This window comes from Bacillus rossius, chromosome 5 (genome assembly GCF_032445375.1).
Source record: "Bacillus rossius redtenbacheri isolate Brsri chromosome 5, Brsri_v3, whole genome shotgun sequence".
Taxonomy (NCBI): domain Eukaryota; kingdom Metazoa; phylum Arthropoda; class Insecta; order Phasmatodea; family Bacillidae; genus Bacillus; species Bacillus rossius.
The window spans coordinates 23,426,471-23,447,851 of record NC_086333.1 but is presented as its reverse complement, the minus strand read 5'-3'; the positions used below and the strand labels follow the sequence as shown (position 1 = coordinate 23,447,851).

Here is a 21,381-nt window from a genome sequence, read left to right as displayed (position 1 = left end):
GTACATAGCTTGATATTAAAATTATAAAATACTATTTAGACAACAATCAAAATTTATCTCCCTGTTATTTTACTAAGCAGTTTACAAAATTACTTCAATATAATAAACAATTTGGAAATAATGTTTAATATGGCGGGAACCTAATTTATGTCCTGCATTTTAATTTAGTCAGGTATGTATTTAAAAACTAAAATTACTGTGTGGAATCAGTTTTCTTTAAACTATACATTATTTATAAACTATCTTCAAGAGAGGTCACGGTAAATGTGGGAAAACAACAACGTATTTTGTGATCAACGTTTCGACAAAAGCATATAAATAAATATTTAATAAATTTCATTCCATCCTTTTGGTAGTATATTGTATCTAGAATTAGCACGTACAAATCTATTTACAGAAGCGGAGCGATATTATGGTGTGCAAAACCATGGGGTTGTATTCTGGAGAAAATGTTTTCAAATCATGTCTCATTGAAGAATTAATTTAATTTTAAGGTTATTTGGAAGGCTCCTTTCCAAAGTCGTGGCATTGCACGTGTGTATGTGATGTCGTAGCTGTCTACAATAGGTTAGTTCTAATAAAATTATACTTGGTTGCTTTCTTTTTGAATGGCTCTTGCAGCCAGCGTCATTGCGCCACATCCTTCTAGACATGTTTTGTGAATATCAAGTACAAGAGGAGGATATACAAGAGTGATAATAGAAGGCATATATTTCGTGGGGTATTGTCTCTGATTTCTGGATTTTAAACTGCCACGCAGACTTTTAGCCATGTGTTAAAAATTCGAAGAAACGTTTAATAAACAACCAACCGACATTTTACCAGTCAGATAACGTTAATATATACAGGATGTATCAAAAATCATGTTACAACACTTGATGGTAGAGAGCTCATATTACTTGCAACCATTTTTTCCAATAAACATGTTGCCGGAAACACGTAGTTAAGCCCCTGTAGTCCCAGAAAGAGTCAGCGTAGACAACCCGTTGTAGAGTGTTATGTTGTGGATGTGCGGGCGTTCGAGTAGAGAAATAACCTTTTTAATCGTGGCACAGATTTTAATTTCACTCTGAAATCAATCACAGCTTCGGCTTTGTTTCACAACATTTAAATTGTTGCATACATTTTAACAACGTGACAGTCTAAAGCAACGGCTCAAAAACACGCCCACCTTGAGTAACACAGAGGTGGCAACGGCGAATCATGTTTTCACGGATACGCTGGAGCATGTGTGGAGTCGACCTTATGATTTCGAACGCTTCAATGATTCGCTGTGTAAGCTCTTCTACCGTTTCTACTGGCATAGCGTAGATAAGCCCTTTTACGTAACCCCACAGAAAGAAATCTAACGGGGTTAGGTCCGGTGACCTTGGCAGCCATGCGACAGGGCCCGCTCGTCCAATCCATCGGTTTGGAAATGTTTGGTTTAAATACTCCAACACTTGCAGGAAAAAATGAGGTGGTGCCCCGCCATGTTGGCACCACATCACACGTCGGACATGCAATGGAACCTCTTCAAGAAGACCTGGTAGTTCGTTCTAAAGGAAGTGGAGGTATCCGGCGCCGGTAAGTCTTGGCGGAAGAAAAAAAGGCCCAATGAGTACGCCGTCAACAATACCGGCCCACACATTAACTGAAAAACGTTTTTGGCAAGCTGTACCACACGTTGCATGCGGATTGACATCATTCCAAACATGACTGTTGTGCGAATTAAGAATAGCGTCTTCAGTGGACTTGGCTTCATCGCTGAATAAAACCGCTAACTCGGGGTTTCTCAATACTCTTCGAATGTACCAAAGAGAAAAGGTCATGCGAAGAGGATAGTCCGCCGGACCCATGTGTTGCACTTTTTGAAGGTGGTACTGGTACAAGAGTTGCTCATGAAGAACTCGCCATACAGCCATTTTGTCAGCGTCCTTATCGGAACCTTCTGCCCTTGTGCTTGTATCCGCAATCTCCTCAAATCTCTGAAGTACATCTTCTTCAAAACTGGGAGTACGAACCCTGCGTGGAGCACCAGCATTTGGTCTTGTGACGGCACATGTACCAGTATCACGCATTCGCTGAGCAAGTCTTGCAAACATGGTGTGAGCTGGAATCCTTCGACCCGGATATCGTTCTTCGTACAGACGACGGGCGGCTCCTCCATTTTGTCTAGCTTCCCCGTAAACAAGCAGCATGTCCGTGTACTCACTAAACGTGTACTCCATTGAGCTCCACTAAAACGTCGCCCTTTTCAGAACCACAGCGAAAGAAATGACACCACGAGTTTGCTTGTACGACAGAACAGTCAACGACAGACCACCAGTGATATCAAAACACACTGCGACACTGCGATGTCAGGCTGCGCAGTGCTATGGCATGGCACGAACGGAAGAAAAGAGGTGAGGGCGCCACCAACGGAAGTAAAAAGGGGCGGGGGTCAGCATTCGACATCGTACAGTCCTCTCAAGCGCTACCCGTCGTCGTAAACACGTAATTCACCACAGCATCGTCTGTCTCGCACAAAGCTCAACGGGTTGCCTACGCTGACTCTTTCTGGGTCTACAGGGGCTTAACTACGCGTTTCCGGCAACATGTTTATTGGAAAAAATGGTTGCAAGTAATAAGAGCTTTCTACCCTCAAGCGTTGTAACATGAATTTTGATACAGCCTGTATATATAAATAAATATATAAATATATTTTACTATTTGATTTTCATACATGATTGATTACTTTTGTCGTTTTCTGAATGTAATTCTATCTTTTTTATTAATAAATAATTTGCGTTCTATTATTTTTGTAATGTTTGATAATTAACTAAAAAATCTTACGTTTTTTTTGTGGGCGACTTTTGTAAAATAATATCATATTTAGTTTTCCTTTCTTTTTTTATAATTTTCGTGTCTATTTAACAGAAATATTAATTTTTAGGTATTGTTTTGGCTTGCATATTATTATTTATCTGTGTTTTCCTGATTTTGTTGAGGGAAATGAAGTGTTTCACTATCAGAAATCTATTTCACAATGATAATAATATCTAAATTTTGTAATTTGTATTAAAAATTTATAAAGAGCACTTTGCTAAAAACATTGATTGTTTACATAAATATGTTTAAAGTGCTGTAATAGGAACTAAGTTCTCACCAGTTAAATGTGCGACTAGTTTTCAATAAATTTGAAAACTTTTATTTAATATTGAATTGGATTTAAATATAATATTTGTAGTAAGTAAAGGCAAATTTCAATTTGCATTTGTTAATTATTCGAAAATAATTACATTTAAAAACCATGTAAGTCATACGTGCACTAAATGCGAATGGAAATATGTAACGAAGAAGGAGACGAGTTTTGAAGAAATTTTACTTAAGTTATTAAGTTGAGGGAAAAGTTATTAATAGAATTATAAGTTTTGATAACTGTATAAAATTTTTATCGTATTTTATACTGAAAAAGAAATAATTTACTAAGTTTGTGTGTTTGTCAAATGTATTTTTTGTTCGCAAACGAATCGTTTCTAGCTAGAATCTTTGAATCAAATATGCATTTTATCGTACCCCTCGAGGTGAGCATTTATAATAGTGTTAATTTTTTAGTCTACGCAAGATAATTTATCATTAATTATTGAATAATGAAAAGTTAGGAAAAAAATGTACGGAAACAGATTACCTATATTATGTTTTTGTAAACAAAATCTTAGGTGTCCAAACATTCACGTAAGCACTTTTAATTTGATTCCATTAAAACTTCATATTAAATTCTTAAAACTCACAGAAGTTTTACATTGAATGAGCAAAGCTTAAAAGAAATATAAGTGCACCATTTTCCACATATTAGAAAAGAAACGGGCTTTATCAATTGTGAAAAGATTATGATGTTAATGAATTCATCTTAGATAGCTCATAATATATTTATGATTGAATCTCATTCCAATAGGTGTAAATAAATGGTGAAAAAATATTGTCTATAAATTATCACAGAAAATTTTATAGTAATTAAAATATTATTAATATAAATAAATACAATGGAGTTGTGTAGTTTTCCGCAATTGTAAAAAAATTTAACAATTGATTGTTACACTTTTTGGTTCTTTCCTGATGCATACTAAATTTAATGAGTAAACCACCAGATAGAGGCGTGACTTTGTTTATTGAGACCAAATCAGACACACAGGTTCCACAAAACTGCATAACCAAGTAGGCCTACATAACTGCCATCCACATGTTGCACTGCGTTGACGATGATAATAAAACAATGTCACACACGACTTCCGTAGATAATGGCCAACACTGTTAAAATTAAAATTGCTACATTCTTTAAATTATTCATGCAATGAGTAATTTTGATTTAATGCAGTTTTTGAACAAACGCCATTGCAGTTTGGCACTGTTTGTCATGGAAAAAATTTAAAAAAAAATGATTTGAGAATTTTTGCATGACAAACAGTGAAAAACTGCAATGGCGTATGTAAAAAAAACACATTAATTTAAATATGTTTTAAATAATGTTTTAAATTGAACAATCATGGCGACGGTAAACCAGCATAGAGTCAAACTGCTGTTTATCTACTTTAATAATTGCAATATATATATAGTAGGGCTAAAGTATATAAATATGTATATTTGTGTGTGTAAAAAATAAAATAAATAAAAACGAGTTTTAGTAAAAAAGTGCTCTGAGTTTCAAACTATCGTCCCCTAAATAATCTGTGTACCAAACGTCACGCTCTAGACCTCTCCATCTCTAAGCTAAAGACAAACACTCTCCTTTATTATGAAGAAGATAATACCAACATGTAGATCGTTAGATTCATTATTACCAAGAATATTTTTATATAATACTACTTAAGATTTGAAGCTTTATATTTTGCAATATTTAAACCACTTTTCGTAATTTGAAAAAAAAAAAAAAAAAAAAAAAGAGTTATACGAGATCTGCAAGTTCTTTGTCATAGTTGTAGTTTTAAAATTATACTAGTCGACCCGTGCGGAATTCCGCAGTGCGCAAGAAATCGTTTTTTTGTGGCATTCCATTCTTTAAAAGTTTGGACTAAATAACATTTTGAAGAAGAATAGAAAAAGGTAAACGGTTGTTGGTACAAAATAAGACATGTAATTGAAAACATCAGTACAAATAGCTGTTACACATTTTTTACCGAAATATTATATTCAAACATACCAATAATAAACGCATTTACAAAACCTTTTTAAATACAATTTTGGAAGTGATGATGTGATCATCGTTCACTTTTTGGTTGTACGTATCTTCAACACTAACTGATGCTATGATAAGCATGTAAGAGGTTATGTTTGTAGGTTATGTTTGTGATGTAAAATATCGACAGTAATTTCAAAAGTACTTACTTATAAGAAAAGTCTGACGTGCCAGAAGTTTTGGTTAAGTGGTTTTTTTGGTGTTTTTTTTTTCTTGTTAAGTTGAAGGATCCTCTAAGATTTCTATATTATAAGTTCGGTTTATTACGACGTAAGTGCAGTTTAGAAAAGAAATATGTAAACGCTGAAGTTTAAAGTGGATATCTGATTCGATATCTATCAAATACGATTCGATATCTATCGAAAAATCGTCGCATCCATTAAAGGATCTCTTTTAAAATTATTTTAAATCTGAAATTTAAGAGAAGCGGTACATTTTTAGACCAAGGGTCTAATTTTCGTCATTAGCCGGCACGATAATCTTTTAAATGAGGAGTAAATAATGGAATTTGATAAAGGAATAAGGAAGATCTCGCGGACTGACAGAAAACCCGGCTAGAGGAATAATATTTAAGGTAAATGCATTGAAAGTTTTTCTGAAAATCAATACATTATACCAAATTACACCGAAATTTCATAACATATACAGTATGCCCATAAATGAATGTCCCAGTAATTAATTTTAGTAGTATTATCGGTAAGCGTTGTTGAGTTTTTGTTCAAGAGTAACTCAGTTTTATACAAGCAAATGCGCACGCTAAATGGTGACTCCTGGGCGTAAAGCGTTTTGTGTTCTGTAGTTTGCAAAGAGCGAGTTTGTAATTTTATTTCAACGTGCGTTTCGTTTAAAGTTCAGACCGGTTAAAGGTGCTGCATGACTGTTGGATTGGTCGTGATGGTCGAGACGACAGAGCTCTTTCTCCCTGGCCTCCGCGTTTACCTGACATAACGCCTTACGATTTCTTTTTCCTTTGGGACTTTCAAAAGATCGTGTCTACATTACCTAATGATTTGCCAGAGCTGAGACATATACAAAATTGAAAAGGCTATTGCTTCCATTACTCCGGACGTGCTAACCAAAGTGTAGGAAGAATTGTACTTTAGGTTGGATGTGTGCTGTATAATTAAAGCTGCACATATTGAACACTTGTTAGAAAATATGTGCTAGTTTACCTACAATTTAATGTATGAGTTGATGTAAATAGTCTAAATAAAACTTGTATATTATACCATTGAAACTGAGACATTCTTTTAAGCGTATCCTGTATTTATTTCACTCGTTCTAATTTTTTTTACTAAAAAAAGATTTACAATATTTAAAACAGCCATTTTTTAAGTAAATGTAAACTGTATTTGTAAATCAGTTGTATAGAAAATCTAACGAATCATTTAAATAATAATAATAATAATAAAATTTCCACGCTATGAAATTTTGTAATAAATATTACTTTGCAAAAATATCATTAATTATTTAAAACAAACATAAAGTTTTTGGTTGTGGTATTTTTGAAAGATTAACTGTTTATGAAAACATGTTTATGAATTAATGTTACAATTTTCACCTGTTTGCAAAGTAATTATTTACATTTTAATTTAACATTAAAAAGTTATTTAAAAAAATTACTGTGTATTATAGTGGCACTGTTCTAGCTATAAAGGTGGAAACCCGATGGCAAACCCCATCACTTCGTAACTCAGTTAGCGGTTATTCACGTAGACTGCTTCTTCTGTGTTCGCTGGATGATTTACTTAACTTGGGACGTCGCGGCTGATAATTTATAGCGCTCCAGCTTGCGGAAGTGCGTAAATTTTCTCCGCGAATGTAAAAAAAAAAGGCCATCCATCTTGGCGCGTGGCTGCGTGCGTGCGGTGGCCTTCCTGTTGTGCCGAACTGCGACTTGGTGCCAGCTATCCCCTCCCCCCCCCCCCTTCTTGTCATGGTGCCCTCAAGCAGAGGAGGGGCAGGTCTCAACTTGCCGCCCGGGCGCTCCAAGGAACTGCATGGGAATGGGAGGTGGAAAAACTAATGTGGCGGAAGTTTGGAAAACTTTGCGTGATTTATGCGAAATACCGGCGTAGGTAAGCATCGCCGCATCTTCCGCGAGAGTGTCTGCTCGCGATCAATTATACTTCTTATCACGCTTTAACATTCTCGTTTCTTGTGCGGCGACAACAGGTAATTGTTGTACATCCTTTATGTGCATCACGTTGAAAACACAACTGTTTGGGCAAGTTGTTACTTGAGTTACGTTGGTTTGTGTGTTTTAGAACTCTAGGTTGCGAAATTAATGCAGGAATTTTTGAATAACATAAAAAATAGTGTAATGTTAAAATTTGTTATTTATAATAAATTTAAAAAAAAATTAAATATTTTTAGGCAACAAATATAATTTTAAAATAAATATCTGTATATAGACCGGATTTAATGTGAATCATTTAATAAGAACGAAAAGGTGAGGAATTTACTATCACAAATAATTAAATTAAAACAATTGGAAACTTAATTTTGTCTTATATTGTCACGGTCTGAAAATTTCATTACTTTTTTTTCTTAAATTTTATTTTACTTTTGTTTATCGTCAGGTTTACGTGTTGGTGTACGTGCACGTTTCCAGGCTCGGCCGGTTGATTTCGACACGCGGGTTTTGGAATATAGGTTGCTGCGATAGAAGTTTGCAAGCGCCGCGGGCTTTTGCGAGGCTGCGTGGGTTGCTAATTCTCGTGGGTCGCTGGCCAGGGCCTGCTGAGAGGTTGCAACACGCCGTTCCAGAAAAACCCGCTGCGCTACGCTTGTCTCTTGTTTGTCGTTCTTTGTGTTCTGCAACGCGAGGCCTTTGTGTTCGCGTTTCGAGGACTCTGTCCTGATTAGTGATGCCATCTTGCGTCCGAGTTTGGAAACGTAGACGGAAAATTAACAATCGAGCAGCGCAAGAGGGAGAGGGGGAAACTCGCTCGCGCCTGCGCAGAAGGAATAGCTGACTTCATTTGTTTTCCAATTTTTCCTTGTGGGAAGGGAGGGGACCGCGAGTTGCCCTGTGGATAAGTTTCCCCGGTGTTCGTGTTTTATTTTTTTCCGGCTTGGCCCAGTTTTGTAGTTAAAACCTCCTTCCAGGGAGGGGCCGAGGCTTTTTGCCTGGGGACCTCTCTGGGAGCCGGGTCCACGTCGGTTTAAACAACTTTGCTTCGCCTCAAGTCAGTAGGGTAAGTGGTTGGCCATGGCTCGTTCGCAACAATCATTTCTTGGACGATCTTCGTCTAAATCTTTTAAGTAATAATGTAGTATTGTTCCACCTCTATTATTTATTATTTGGTTTTGGGAAAAATTGACGTCTGGTTATAAGCATGCAGGTAGTGGTAACTGGGAAGTATACTATTCTTCCGCGGAGCTGCGACGACGAGAGAACCGCCATGTTGTAGTGATAATTGTTTGCCGGCGGACGTCACTTTAATATGTATTTAAGGTATTTATTTATTCGTGAATCCACGTGATAAATTATTATTTATGAATTCTTCTGTTAACCTTTTTTTTTTTTGTTTTAATTTCTCAGAGTTTGTTTATTGTGCTTCTCATATTTGGATTAGTAAATAAAACCTGTGCTTGAATGAACTAATCACGTTTCTTTTCAGTACATAAATAATACCCTACACTTCCTGTATAGGGAGAAGACTTGATCTCGAGTACCATGCTTACCCACAGCTACCACCCCCCAAATGTTATAGGTTATTTATTGTTATGTGTATAGGTGTACGCGGGACGTCTGACGGAGTCACGTCACAAGCTCCCCAGATGAATTTCTCATTTTTCTTTAATAAAGAGGACAAAGGTTTCGCAACTTGAGAGAAATTTGGAATGAATTTACGATAAAACGAGGCAAGTCCTAAGAAACTCCTAATTCCTCGTTGATCCCTAGGTTGGGGAAAATCCCTGACTGCACAAATCTTTCCAGGGTGGGGCTTTATGCCTTCACTGTTTACTACATGTCCCAGGACCTCAGTTTCAAAGTACCCGAATGTACATTTAGATGGTTTCAAAGTTAGGTTGGCATCTTGCATTCTTTTTAACACTAATTCAAGTCTGCCTAAATGTTGGTCAAATGAATTTCCCACCACAAGGATGTCATCAAGATAAACTAAACATGAACCCCACTTTAATCCGGCTAAAGTTTTATCCATGTATCTCTGAAAAATAGAAGGGGCTGTTTTCAGACCGAAGGGCAAAGTTTCAAAACAGTAAGTCCCATCGGAAGTTACAAAAGCAGTTTTTTCTTTATCCTTTTCGGCTACTTTCAACTGATGATACCCAGCATTCATGTCCAGGTGAGTGAAATATCGGGCCCCCGTAAGGTGGCTCAAGAAATCATCTATCCTGGGTAGGGGATATTTATCGTCTTTAAGCACTACATTTAACCGACGATAATCAACGCACATGCGAAAGTCATTATCTTTCTTTCGTACTAACACAACTGGAGAACACCAGCTGGTGTCACATGGCCGAACTATCTTGTTATCTATGTGCTCTTGCACAATTTTATTAATAATTTCGCATTTTCCTGGAGACACGCGATAAGGCACAGAAGAAATAGGAGGGCTATCTCCTGTGTCAAGGAAGACAACCTCCTCGTGGGTGCGTCCTATTTGTGTGGGGTTCCAACTAAAACAGCCCTTGTACTTGTAAAGCAGTTGTGTTAACTTCTCGCGTTGGTCAGGAGGTAACTTAGGATTAATATTCAATTGGGTCAGATCAAATTGGTTTTCCTCTTTAGCTTGTAAGATGGTACTTACTTCCTCAGAAGGGGAGGGGGCAGTACCTTCAAATTCATGTAGGTACCCCAATTTCATCCCTGGATGTAAGACCACTGGGTGGGGTGCGGTGTTGGTGATCCATATGTGGTTATGTTGTTTTTGATTTACGATGCTACGAGGGACTAACACAGAAAATCTACTATAAACATCCTCTTTAGGCTCAAGCAAAACCTCATCGGGTAGATCACCTCCCTGTAAGTAAACAGGTATCAGCTGGTGTGTTCGAGCATCTATACGCAAGTGTTCGGCTACTGCCACATAACCTATCTTCACCATCCCTTCTGGTTGAATTTGGGTTAAATTGGGTTGCTCTGTCGGAACAGCTGACTGGTTGTCCTTACCAATTGTAGGGAAAGGATTTATTTGTTTTTGTTCAGTCTGTTTACATTTCGCACGATGACTGTTTTTGGCTTCCCTCACCTCTGAGCATCTAGTGGGGATACTTAAATCAGGATGGTTTAAAGTCAGAGACAAACTCCTATCTCCTATACATGTAATGACAGCCCCATATTTGCTCAAAAAGTCACACCCTAAAATAAGCCCTTTTATTGGTGTCTCCACAAGTCCCACAGGGTGAGAATATCGAAAACTACCGAGTCTAAAGTGTAGGCGACTCATGTGTTTCAACTGGTGAATTTGGCCAGACACTCCCGAGAACACTCTGGGTTCAGCGGGTTTCCAGTAGTTCTTTGGCATCAACCGATTCTCTAGTAGTGAAACAGCTGCCCCACTATCAATAAACACGGGGATTTCTGTCCCAAAAATTTTAGTTGTTAAACTCAACACCCCATCGCGCTTACAAAGGGACATTTTGTTTTCCCAGGACGAGTGCACACCCCGAATGTACCCCGCCCAGGCTAGTTTCCCTGTTTCTGGTTGTTGTGCAGAGATGGACACCCCCTTCTCATATGTCCGGGCTTATTACAGTTGAAATAGATGGGTCGTCCATCAGACGTCCGCTGAGGCCTATTAAGAGGTCTAGGACCCGAGCCTGGTGTTGTGTTCCTAAACGGGTTACCTCTAAACTGATTGTTTGGTGGATACAAATTGTTGGCCACACCCTGTCTTCTATATTCCTCCCTTGGCTTAAAACTCCTTTGTGGTGTTGATTGAACACGCAGTGTTTTCATGTCCTCACGTAATTGATTTAACTGTTTCCCAAATTCAAATAAGGTGCTTTCAAGTGTAGCATTGGTGTTGTTCGTATCCCTAATGTTCCTAATGGGAACGTGTTCTGGTTTCCCGATGCTTCCTTGTATCCTGTCATGGCTCTTTGCGTAGTATAGTCCTGCCTCAATGTTCCTGAGGTTCCCTAACAGTTGCTCAACTGTATTGTTTGGAAATAGCATAACCTTTTCAACAATATCCGACCTTAGTCCTCTTAGTAAGTACCTAACCTTGTTGGCTTCAGACATTTTTGAATCGAGTCTATTGCACAAATGTAAAACATCATAAACAAAAGCTTCGAAGGGCTCATCCCTATCCTGTATCCTTGACTGAAGTCTTAATTCCAAATCTTCTACTTGCCCTACTCGTGTGAATGCTGCTTTCAATGCAGTGGTTAGCTCCTCAAATGTGGTTAGGTTTTCTAAAGTTTTTTCGAAACTATCGTACCAACGCCCAGCAGGTCCCCTAAGGAAAGTTGGTAGATAAGAAATACATTTTTGTTCGTTCCACCCATTAACCTTGGCTGCTCTCCTGAACTGCTTCAAAAACTCTTCCACATCCTCACACTGTTTTCCCCAAAAATGACCTGGGTCTACATAGAATTTTCCTGCCTCCATGTTTTCGGAGTCTCCGCAAGAATTCGCTAGTTGCAGTAATCTAATTCTATCTTGTAAGTTCACTAAAGGTTCTTCATCAGAGCTACTATTCCCTATTACGTCCTGTATTCCTGATTTATCATCCTCACATAAGCTTATGGTGAACCTCTGTGACATACCTCAACCCTTAAAATAATTTAAGCTTAAATTAACTCAGAGCCGATAATGTTTACTTTATGTGAGAGAGGAGAAAAAAAAATATTATTTTAAGAAAATACATATAACTGTCTGTGACACCCGAAAGATAAGTAGTGAATCAGTGATCATTCATCCTAACAAAACAATAATAAACAGACTGGCGATAAAAAAAAATAAAAAAAAATTCTCGCTATTAATTAAAGTGAACAAGTCAAATATAACTTAAATAGCATGGTAGTTTATCTCAGTGCTTGATTAAAACAAATGCTTCGTGATTTAACCTAAATAATTGCAACTTATATAACATAGCTTAAATTTAAAAAAAAATAATTTAAATGTACTTAATTGATAACATAGTAATTAAATAGGTAGTTTGCTTATCCTAACAACAACAACAAAAAAAAAAATTGCTCTTATTTTAATCTCAGACCTCCTAACACAGGCTGCTGTAAGAGAAAAAAAAAATTAACTTAAGTATTTTAAAGTCTGAAAAACAACACATGTATTATTAACAGAAATCAAACGTAACTAATAAAACAATAGGTGCACTGGCCTTTCTTCTCTTTCCATCCTGAAATAAAGAAATGTTATTAATTTGAAAACAACACAAAATACCCTAAAACAGACTTTTAATCGGCGCCTCACACCACTTGTGACGTGACTCCGTCAGACGTCCCGCGTACACCTATACACATAACAATAAATAACCTATAACATTTGGGGGGTGCTAGCTGTGGGTAAGCATGGTACTCGAGATCAAGTCTTCTCCCTATACAGGAAGTGTAGGGTATTATTTATGTACTGAAAAGAAACGTGATTAGTTCATTCAAGCACAGGTTTTATTTACTAATCCAAATATGAGAAGCACAGTAAACAAACTCTGAGAAATTAAAACAAAAAAAAAAGGTTAACAGAAGAATTCATAAATAATAATTTATCACGTGGATTCACGAATAAATAAATACCTTAAATACATATTAAAGTGACGTCCGCCGGCAAACAATTATCACTACAACATGGCGGTTCTCTCGTCGTCGCAGCTCCGCGGAAGAATAGTATACTTCCCAGTTACCACTACCTGCATGCTTATAACCAGACGTCAATTTTTCCCAAAACCAAATAATAAATAATAGAGGTGGAACAATACTACATTATTACTTAAAAGATTTAGACGAAGATCGTCCAAGAAATGATTGTTGCGAACGAGCCATGGCCAACCACTTACCCTACTGACTTGAGGCGAAGCAAAGTTGTTTAAACCGACGTGGACCCGGCTCCCAGAGAGGTCCCCAGGCAAAAAGCCTCGGCCCCTCCCTGGAAGGAGGTTTTAACTACAAAACTGGGCCAAGCCGGAAAAAAAAAAAAACACGAACACCGGGGAAACTTATCCACAGGGCAACTCGCGGTCCCCTCCCTTCCCACAAGGAAAAATTGGAAAACAAATGAAGTCAGCTATTCCTTCTGCGCAGGCGCGAGCGAGTTTCCCCCTCTCCCTCTTGCGCTGCTCGATTGTTAATTTTCCGTCTACGTTTCCAAACTCGGACGCAAGATGGCATCACTAATCAGGACAGAGTCCTCGAAACGCGAACACAAAGGCCTCGCGTTGCAGAACACAAAGAACGACAAACAAGAGACAAGCGTAGCGCAGCGGGTTTTTCTGGAACGGCGTGTTGCAACCTCTCAGCAGGCCCTGGCCAGCGACCCACGAGAATTAGCAACCCACGCAGCCTCGCAAAAGCCCGTGGCGCTTGCAAACTTCTATCGCAGCAACCTATATTCCAAAACCCGCGTGTCGAAATCAACCGGCCGAGCCTGGAAACGTGCACGTACACCAACACGTAAACCTGACGAGAAACAAAAGTAAAATAAAATTTAAGAAAAAAAAGTAATGAAATTTTCAGACCGTGACAATATTGTAGTTCTCACGGCCAGTCATTGGGCGAAATGGTTTTAAAAATGTACTCGCATTCAGTTGGAATCAAAATCGATTTCTAATCTGGCAACACTGATTACGTTTATTCATGTTTTCCAAAGATCACTCCATACAAATTATGTAATGATGGCTTTTCCATGGCTGATTTCATCCACCTAAAATTTACTTGCATTATATTCATAAATAAGTAAAGACCAATAGTATTCTACGCACACGTAAATGTATATTTAAAAAAAAAGAGGTGTATTTGTTGAATTGCACGAAATGTTTCAAAGTATTTACCACACATATTATATATATATATATATAATTGTTAAGAACGTGAGCAAGGCTGGGACACGTGCAGGTGCAGAGCTGGCTGGCGGGATTTCTGCCGTTGGGTCGGCGCAGAATGACCCGACTGGACGCGCTCGTGAATTCTATAAATGGCGGCTGATATATAAAACGAGGACGCCGGCATCAGAGTAGAGTTGGAGAGTTCAGGCGGGAGCTTTCCCACGGCGGAGTTTCCGGGGCGATAGTGCCACGGGTGCGGCAGAGTGGCGAAGTCCTTGGACGAAGGTTCCAGGGCAGGGAGTGAGTGAGTTCAGTGGATTCGGGAGTTTTCCCGCGGCGGATTATCCGTGCCATAGATAAGTGAAGTCCCTGGACGAAGGTTCCAGGGCGAAGAGTTCAGTTCCGGGCGATAATGTCGCGGGCGCGGCGTTGTCCCGAGCGAAGTTCCGAGCGAGGCGTTGAGCGGATCCTCGGCGAAGGCAAGTGCGTCGGCGGCGGCGGAGTGCGTCCACGGCGTCCCGGGGCGGAGACCCACGAGGGGCGCTGCGGCGAGAGTTGCGCCAGAGGTGCGGCCCAGCAAGGTGTGTGGTGTGTGAAAACGAGTGACTGGGGAAGCAACATTTGTTTTAAGTGCAATTGATTATTTGCCATTTTAGAAGATCATGTGTAAGTGACATAAGTAGTGGCCATCAATTAAACTGTACGTGTAATAACATCTTTAATTGGGCTATCCTTTACAAACCCGCGATTCGTAACTATATATAGTATGTATATAGGTATACACACAAACATACAATTTATATATATATACACAGACTAGCTGAAGTACCAGACGTTGCGCAGGTTTATTGCAGGGTGAAGATAATATTTTTGAAACTGGTTGTAGACAAAAGTGTTTTTTCCCCCCTTATTTTAAATGACAAGTGTGCAAAATTACATTAAGTAGTACCAACATTATAAAGTAAGTTTTGAGAAATGAGTTTATAGGGTTCTTTTCTGAATTAGATGAAGACAGAAAATAGAACACGATTGGTTTGCATTTTTTGAAGTTCTAGTTATTTTAAGTCAAATTGTACAGTGTAGTCTACACGTAGAAAGTGCGGACAGGAAGTTAGAATTAAAAAAAAAAAACTTCTTTGCATACCACGTTTGTGGTTCTGTTATGTTACTAATCAGTCCTCACTCTATAAGAGTTTTTTGAAGTTATAGTTATTTTCAATCAAAGAGTACAGTGTAGTCTACACGTATAAAGTGCGGACAAGAAGTTAGAATTTAATAAATAACTTCTTTGCATACCATATTTGTTATTATGTTACGGTGCTAATCAGACCTCACTCTAGAATAGGCCACGTAGACCTTACTGCCCATAAGAAAAGCAATCCTTACTAAGGTCCATGCCTGCCACATTTAATGAATGGCCTTGTGATTTATTTATGGTATTACAAAGCAGATATTAATGGGGAATTGCAGTCACTTGAATGCAAAAGCTTAGTAATAGTATACAAGCTGTATTAGCGTTATGAATACCGATTCTTCCTAAGTACATCGGGTAATCACGTTTATGTGATTTGCTGTCACTTGCAGTCTAGTCCCGTTACACAGCTTAGGCGACTTAATGTTGCGTAATAGCACTGCAGGTGTTCCGAACTTTAGGATGAATTAGTGCAGAGGAAAACTAAGTGGTTTAAGACTTTTAAGGATAGTGGATTGCTTTATTTGAGCGACACTGAATCGACAGACATACATACAAGTTCTGATCTTTCAAAACACTTCAGTTTATTGCCATTAATGGCAGCAGTGCAGTTGTTCTTAGGGGGTTAGTATGCCACCTTCACACAGCCAGTCTGTAAACTCAGAAATATTAGAATATATTCTTGTTGTTTGGTCTTATATCGTTGTTATTATTATGGCGGGCAGTCGGAAATGTATTATTTTCCTTCGAACTAAGGATAATCTCCGTTCTCCAATTTCATAAGAAGCTCAGAAAACTTTCCAGCAGAAATGTCACCTCTTCAAGGCAACCTCAGTTTTTTTTCTTAAAATGATGTTTTTAATGTAAGTCCACCGATGTGAGGATTTTATGCACGCCTTAGATTCGTCAGCTTGAGTTCCTGTAGGTTAAAAGGAAGAGTCTGTCTAAAGTTTCCAGCCAACAGCACAGTAACACCTCCATCAGTCTAACATTGTCCCTGATGAATTTAATATTTCTGTTTAGTGCTTCAAATCCACCCTTATGTGCCACGCATATATAGCGCTGTTCTCAATTATAAAAATTAATGTTATGATTGTACTGAGTTGCTATAGCATGCAACAACGGCGACGTGTGCCTTCGCGCGTGTGGCCGTTTGGGGAGTCGACCTGCGATGTTACCTTCGTAATGATTCGTAAAGATTCGTAAATTCTCGGGAGGACTGGGTAGTGCCATCTTTTTTCTGTTTTAGTTTCTTAGTTTTTTAGGTGCTGACTGGCGGCGGAGTGAGTGGTCAGTGCAACCACTCACCACCAGGGGCGCTTGCGTCCCTGGTCACTAAATCCAGTACTGGACAACTGGAAAAGCGGACCACGAGTCCAAGTGCCCAACCCCCGCATGGTAGACTCTTTTCTACTCTGTCCAACACTTCATCCAGACCATCCTCTGTCTCCTGTAAATTCCTACACGTAATGCATGCCAATTGGCATCCCGCATGAATGTGCCCAGGGTTTTCCCTGTGTCTATGCAGGTTTTACCTGGGCCCAACCTATCTCTAGTTATATTCTAGATTTAAGAGTGAGGGGAGTTAGTCATGGCGCCAATCGCTGCCATGTCTGGCCAATCCCTTCCTAGCACATGATGCATGCGACCCTCTCCTTGCATGGCTAATCCCAGCATGACTAGGCGTATAGGCTTCGGCCTGAGACGCACCTAGGTCCCTCCCTAACCCGGAACCCTCCAAAATACACTTAGTTTTAGTTAGGTTAGGAAAAAAAAAATCGTCTTGCGGTGAGCAGTGTGGGGGATGTGTTCCGTGCTACCGAGTTTCAAACCTTCAATGAATAAACTATATTGCTTTGGGTTGAGTATATATAAAAATTGGTAAAGTAAATGAGCATTTACAATCGGGATATTTTTTCTACCATCGACCCCTGAACAGTAAATGTCTCACTGAGCAAGATGGTTTGTGTCATCTGGGGATACTGTTAGCGTTTGCGATGGAAATACAGTTACTGCTTGTGCGCAATACCAATTGTGTGTACCAAATAACTAATGTCCTGATTGTATTTTTTTTGCTGTTCCGTTATTTTAGATTGGTATAGTCACTTCTTAATCATCACAACAAACTAGTGGTTCAACAACATTTGGCTGAGCCACGATACAGCTACACGACACAGGTGTTCTCCAGTAAAGGGTGGGGAGAACATTGCCATACCTTGGGCGTCAAGTTTAGTATCTTCAAGACATCTTGTTCTGTCATGAAGAAAAGTTCCCTTAAAATGGCATCCAAAACACACAATGCCGTTGATTCGTCACACGAAAATATTCTGGCCAGCGTGGAGAGAAATGTTCCACACAGTTTAAGTGCGTATTTATGGTTTGGGGTTCTGTAAGATCAGGTATTCAAGCCGTTCGCCTTTCAAGTACTCTCTGCAGTACCTACATGTTCATTTGTATTTTTAACGGGGCATATGACTACCATTTTTAGAAAATTTCAATCGGGAACACAGCAACAAATGTACTTGCATCATGGCTGTGTACCACCTCATTTTACTACGCTGCCAGGATACTTTATTAAAAATTTACCTTGGATATAGGGGTTATTGGATCTATCTCGCTTACGATTTTGAGATTTGGGGTTGGATGAAATATCTTGAGTAGGAGGAGAAAATGCATTGAAGACCCCAAATACGTTTTACATCGGTAATGACTCAGGCTAACTAAAAAAAACGTGCTTATTTTAGACGCGAGCAGTTACAAATGCGCGTGGTGAATCACATTGGCGCCGAAGTTGGAGAATTGAACACTACTATAAAGGCTGGTAACCATAAAAATAAAGTGACTTATCAGCATCCGTTATATCTCCTTCGTCCCCAATCAAACGTTGATACAGAAACATAGAAGAAAAGTAACCAAGAAATTAAATCATTGTATTAAATTTAATTTTTCATTTTAAAGGCTCCACTTACCATAGCTAACATACTGAAACAGAGATTCAGATGAACCAACGCAATTCACTCACTGTTACTGATCAAAAAAAGCTATTTCTAAGTTTAATATCGTAGTACTGTTTCCGGATATTGATTTCCAACTTTATACTTTGGATTGCAATTAGTTTTAAGTGGTGCATTTAAAATAAGCTTTGGTATGAAACTCCCTGTGGAGATTCTGGATGTAAACTATGAAATATTTCTCATGTTTCTCGTTTACTAAGAAACTCAAAATTATAATTACAAATTATTTTTTATCTAAGTGCTTCTTGAATATAGTGAGAAATATTTCTCACATTTATGCGGAATTTTTAAACTTTCTTCATAGTTAATCCAAGGTGCATATTTGCATAATTTCTTATTCACAAAAATTTAAATTATCGTAAAGTTAAAATACTACAAGAGAAGGAAAAAAAGAGATTGATAAGAAAGAAAGTTGTACATCAGAGCACTGATGTACATGTCGGAACACAAGTGCAAGCTCAGTGCAAGGAAGCAGACTCACGGTTGCTGAAGCACAGCGTCCACAGGCCGGACACTGTGACCTTGGACAGGTAGTCCTTCTCGCCGGTGCCGTTGTAGCCGGGGTTGGGCATCTTCTCCTCGGTGTGCAGCCACTGGTTGGTCGTCATGGCGACGCAGACGCTGACGAGCGACAGCGTGGCCGTGAGCGGAGTCAGCAGCCACAGGCAGGCGACGGCGCACTCGAGGTGTGGGGGCTGGTCGTGCGGTCGGCGCATGCTGCCCCGGGAGCCGCGCCGTCAGTCCGCGGCGGCGGCATGGCGCCGCATGCTCCGGTAGGCGGGCGTCGCTCTGGGTCGCTGCGCGCGGTCAGCTGAGCCACCGCGGCCGCCTCTGCTGCGCCGCCAGCCGCGCCTACATCCCGCACGCGCCCCTCGCACGCGCCGTCTCGCGCTCACCGCCAGCACACCCGGCAACCACGCTCGCGCTTACTTCTCTCTGTAGCACTCTTCCCCACAGGCTTTGTAGTGCAGACTCAAATTCCTCGATCATCTCGGTTAGCAATAAGTTTTTAAACTGTAATTTAAGACACGCATGAAACTCGCGCACATGCTCCGGCCGGCCTGGGACCCGGAGGCAGGCGAGGCTGGGTCGGCCGCCGGCGCGCTACTGGCCGCCTCCTGGTGCAGCCGGCGCAACCCCGCCCCCGAGACTCGCCGGGCGCTCCCCGCACCGGAAATGGAAATGCGGCAAGGGGACTCGCGACGAGGGTCGTGATGTCATCATGTCGCCAGCGCGCTGCAACATCACAAGAAGCAAGCTATGCTTTAGTCAAACTCTAGAAACCTCTTGTAAGGTCATGCTGAACATTTGGTTAAATTTACTCTGATCACTCATTTAAATATAATCTGTTGTTTGACTCGTATCTGATGTTTTTCTAAATAGGGTATACTATGCCTGTATTTTACAATAAAGCATAAAAATTGTCAAAATTATTATCACACTTTCACTTCGGACGATTCTGAAAAAAATTTAAGATAATTTAAAATTAAGAACCATAATTTTCACATCTCCCGTACAAAAAAAAAGATTAAGACTTCTAATCCTTAGAACATACAACCTGTATTCAGTGAAAATTTCGATTTTCTTAAAAAATCTATTATAAATTACTTTTTGTTTCTACATTATCTTCTATGATTTACATTAAGACGTGCAATATCATCAATCTGTATGCATTGGGGTTTTCAAATTCATGTACTTTTCCTCTGCTCCTATGGTTTTGTATCACATATCTGCTAATAAATTTAAATTTTTCGCATCTTAATATTTACTTCTACATACTTAAAAAAATTTTAAAATGTGCATGTAATTATGTACACGCATACATATTTTTATTCTTTATTTTGATACATTACACTAAATAATTTGTTAAAAAATATTTATAAAAAATATCAAAGTTTCGTAACAAAACATTTTTAATGAAATAAAAAAGTTTCACAGCACATTGGATGTAGAGTTTTATATATTTAAGTTCAGCCTACTTATGTTTTTGCTCGCCAAACTATAAGAGTATTCGATCGATTCACTAGAAAATTTTACACAACGCTGCGTTACAAATACGCAGTGTTATAACAGTAAATTTTTCCCAAAAAAAAGATCAGATATTTTCCGGAAAGACGGCCATTTTATAAGTAAGAAGAACCAAAATTTTGTTATTGTGGTGTTCGTTTGGAAATAAATTTATGCGGGTCTGAGCGTTTTTTAAGAAGAAAAGTTATATACGTTGTTAACAGAATTTTTATACGTTTTATCCACATTCTGCTAATGTGAAGTTTAGAAGCTAATTATCTGTGGAAGGTCCAGCGAGGATGGAGATTATAATCTTTGCGAAATGAATATATTCTCTTTGGAATGTGCCTGCAGAAAAAAAAAGAGAAAAGAAAGATGAATGACCTTTATCACCGTCTTATGTTTTTGCTTGCCATAGTAGGCGTTTTACGACTTGCCTCACAATAAGACATTGGAAACCTTAAGGGGATTGGTGCAGGACAAAAAACAGTCATTCGTCAGAATTTGTTGGAAATGAGCTTAAGTGTTTTATAAATGCTTGTTTATTACTACTGTACGGCCAGCCAGCACGTATATAAGCTAGCGGGTGAGATTTGGCAAGTTAGTGGCGAGAAAGCTTCTGTGAGGGGAGGTTGTCGAATGTTGCAGCTCTGAGGCCTGCCATCTAGCGGGAATCTTTCGAAGGTCTTCCACAATATCGCCTTTCTCTCTCTCTCTCTCTCTCCAACACGGACACCCAACCAGCTCTTATCTTCGCTTCCCATCTCGCACTATCCTTCTTTCTCGGATCAGGTAGCCGCCCTTCCCCGCGTAGACTTTCGTGTTACTCCAGGAAACCAAGACAACCTGTGAAAAATTTGTCCAAAGCTGAATTTTTGTACTGTGGTAGAGTTGACTATGCTTAATAACATACCGAAAGTTTACCGCTGAAGACCTTGTGCGTTATCACCGAAAATTTGCATTTAAGTCCTAGGTGACAGCAACTTGCATCAGTCCATTAAA

General features: G+C 39.2%; 1 protein-coding gene across 5 annotated transcripts in view; it reads right to left on the bottom strand.

Moving 5' to 3' along the window:
• Positions 1 to 21,381, bottom strand: part of LOC134531644 (uncharacterized) — a 784,236-nt gene that overhangs the window by 520,609 nt on the left and 242,246 nt on the right. For all 5 annotated transcript variants that reach the window (XM_063367408.1, XM_063367409.1, XM_063367410.1 and 2 more), the window contains one exon: positions 18,854 to 19,608. In XM_063367408.1, the coding sequence (XP_063223478.1) occupies positions 18,854 to 19,088 (235 nt within the window). In that variant the 5' untranslated portion in view covers positions 19,089 to 19,608. The remainder of the gene's footprint in view (positions 1 to 18,853; positions 19,609 to 21,381) is intronic.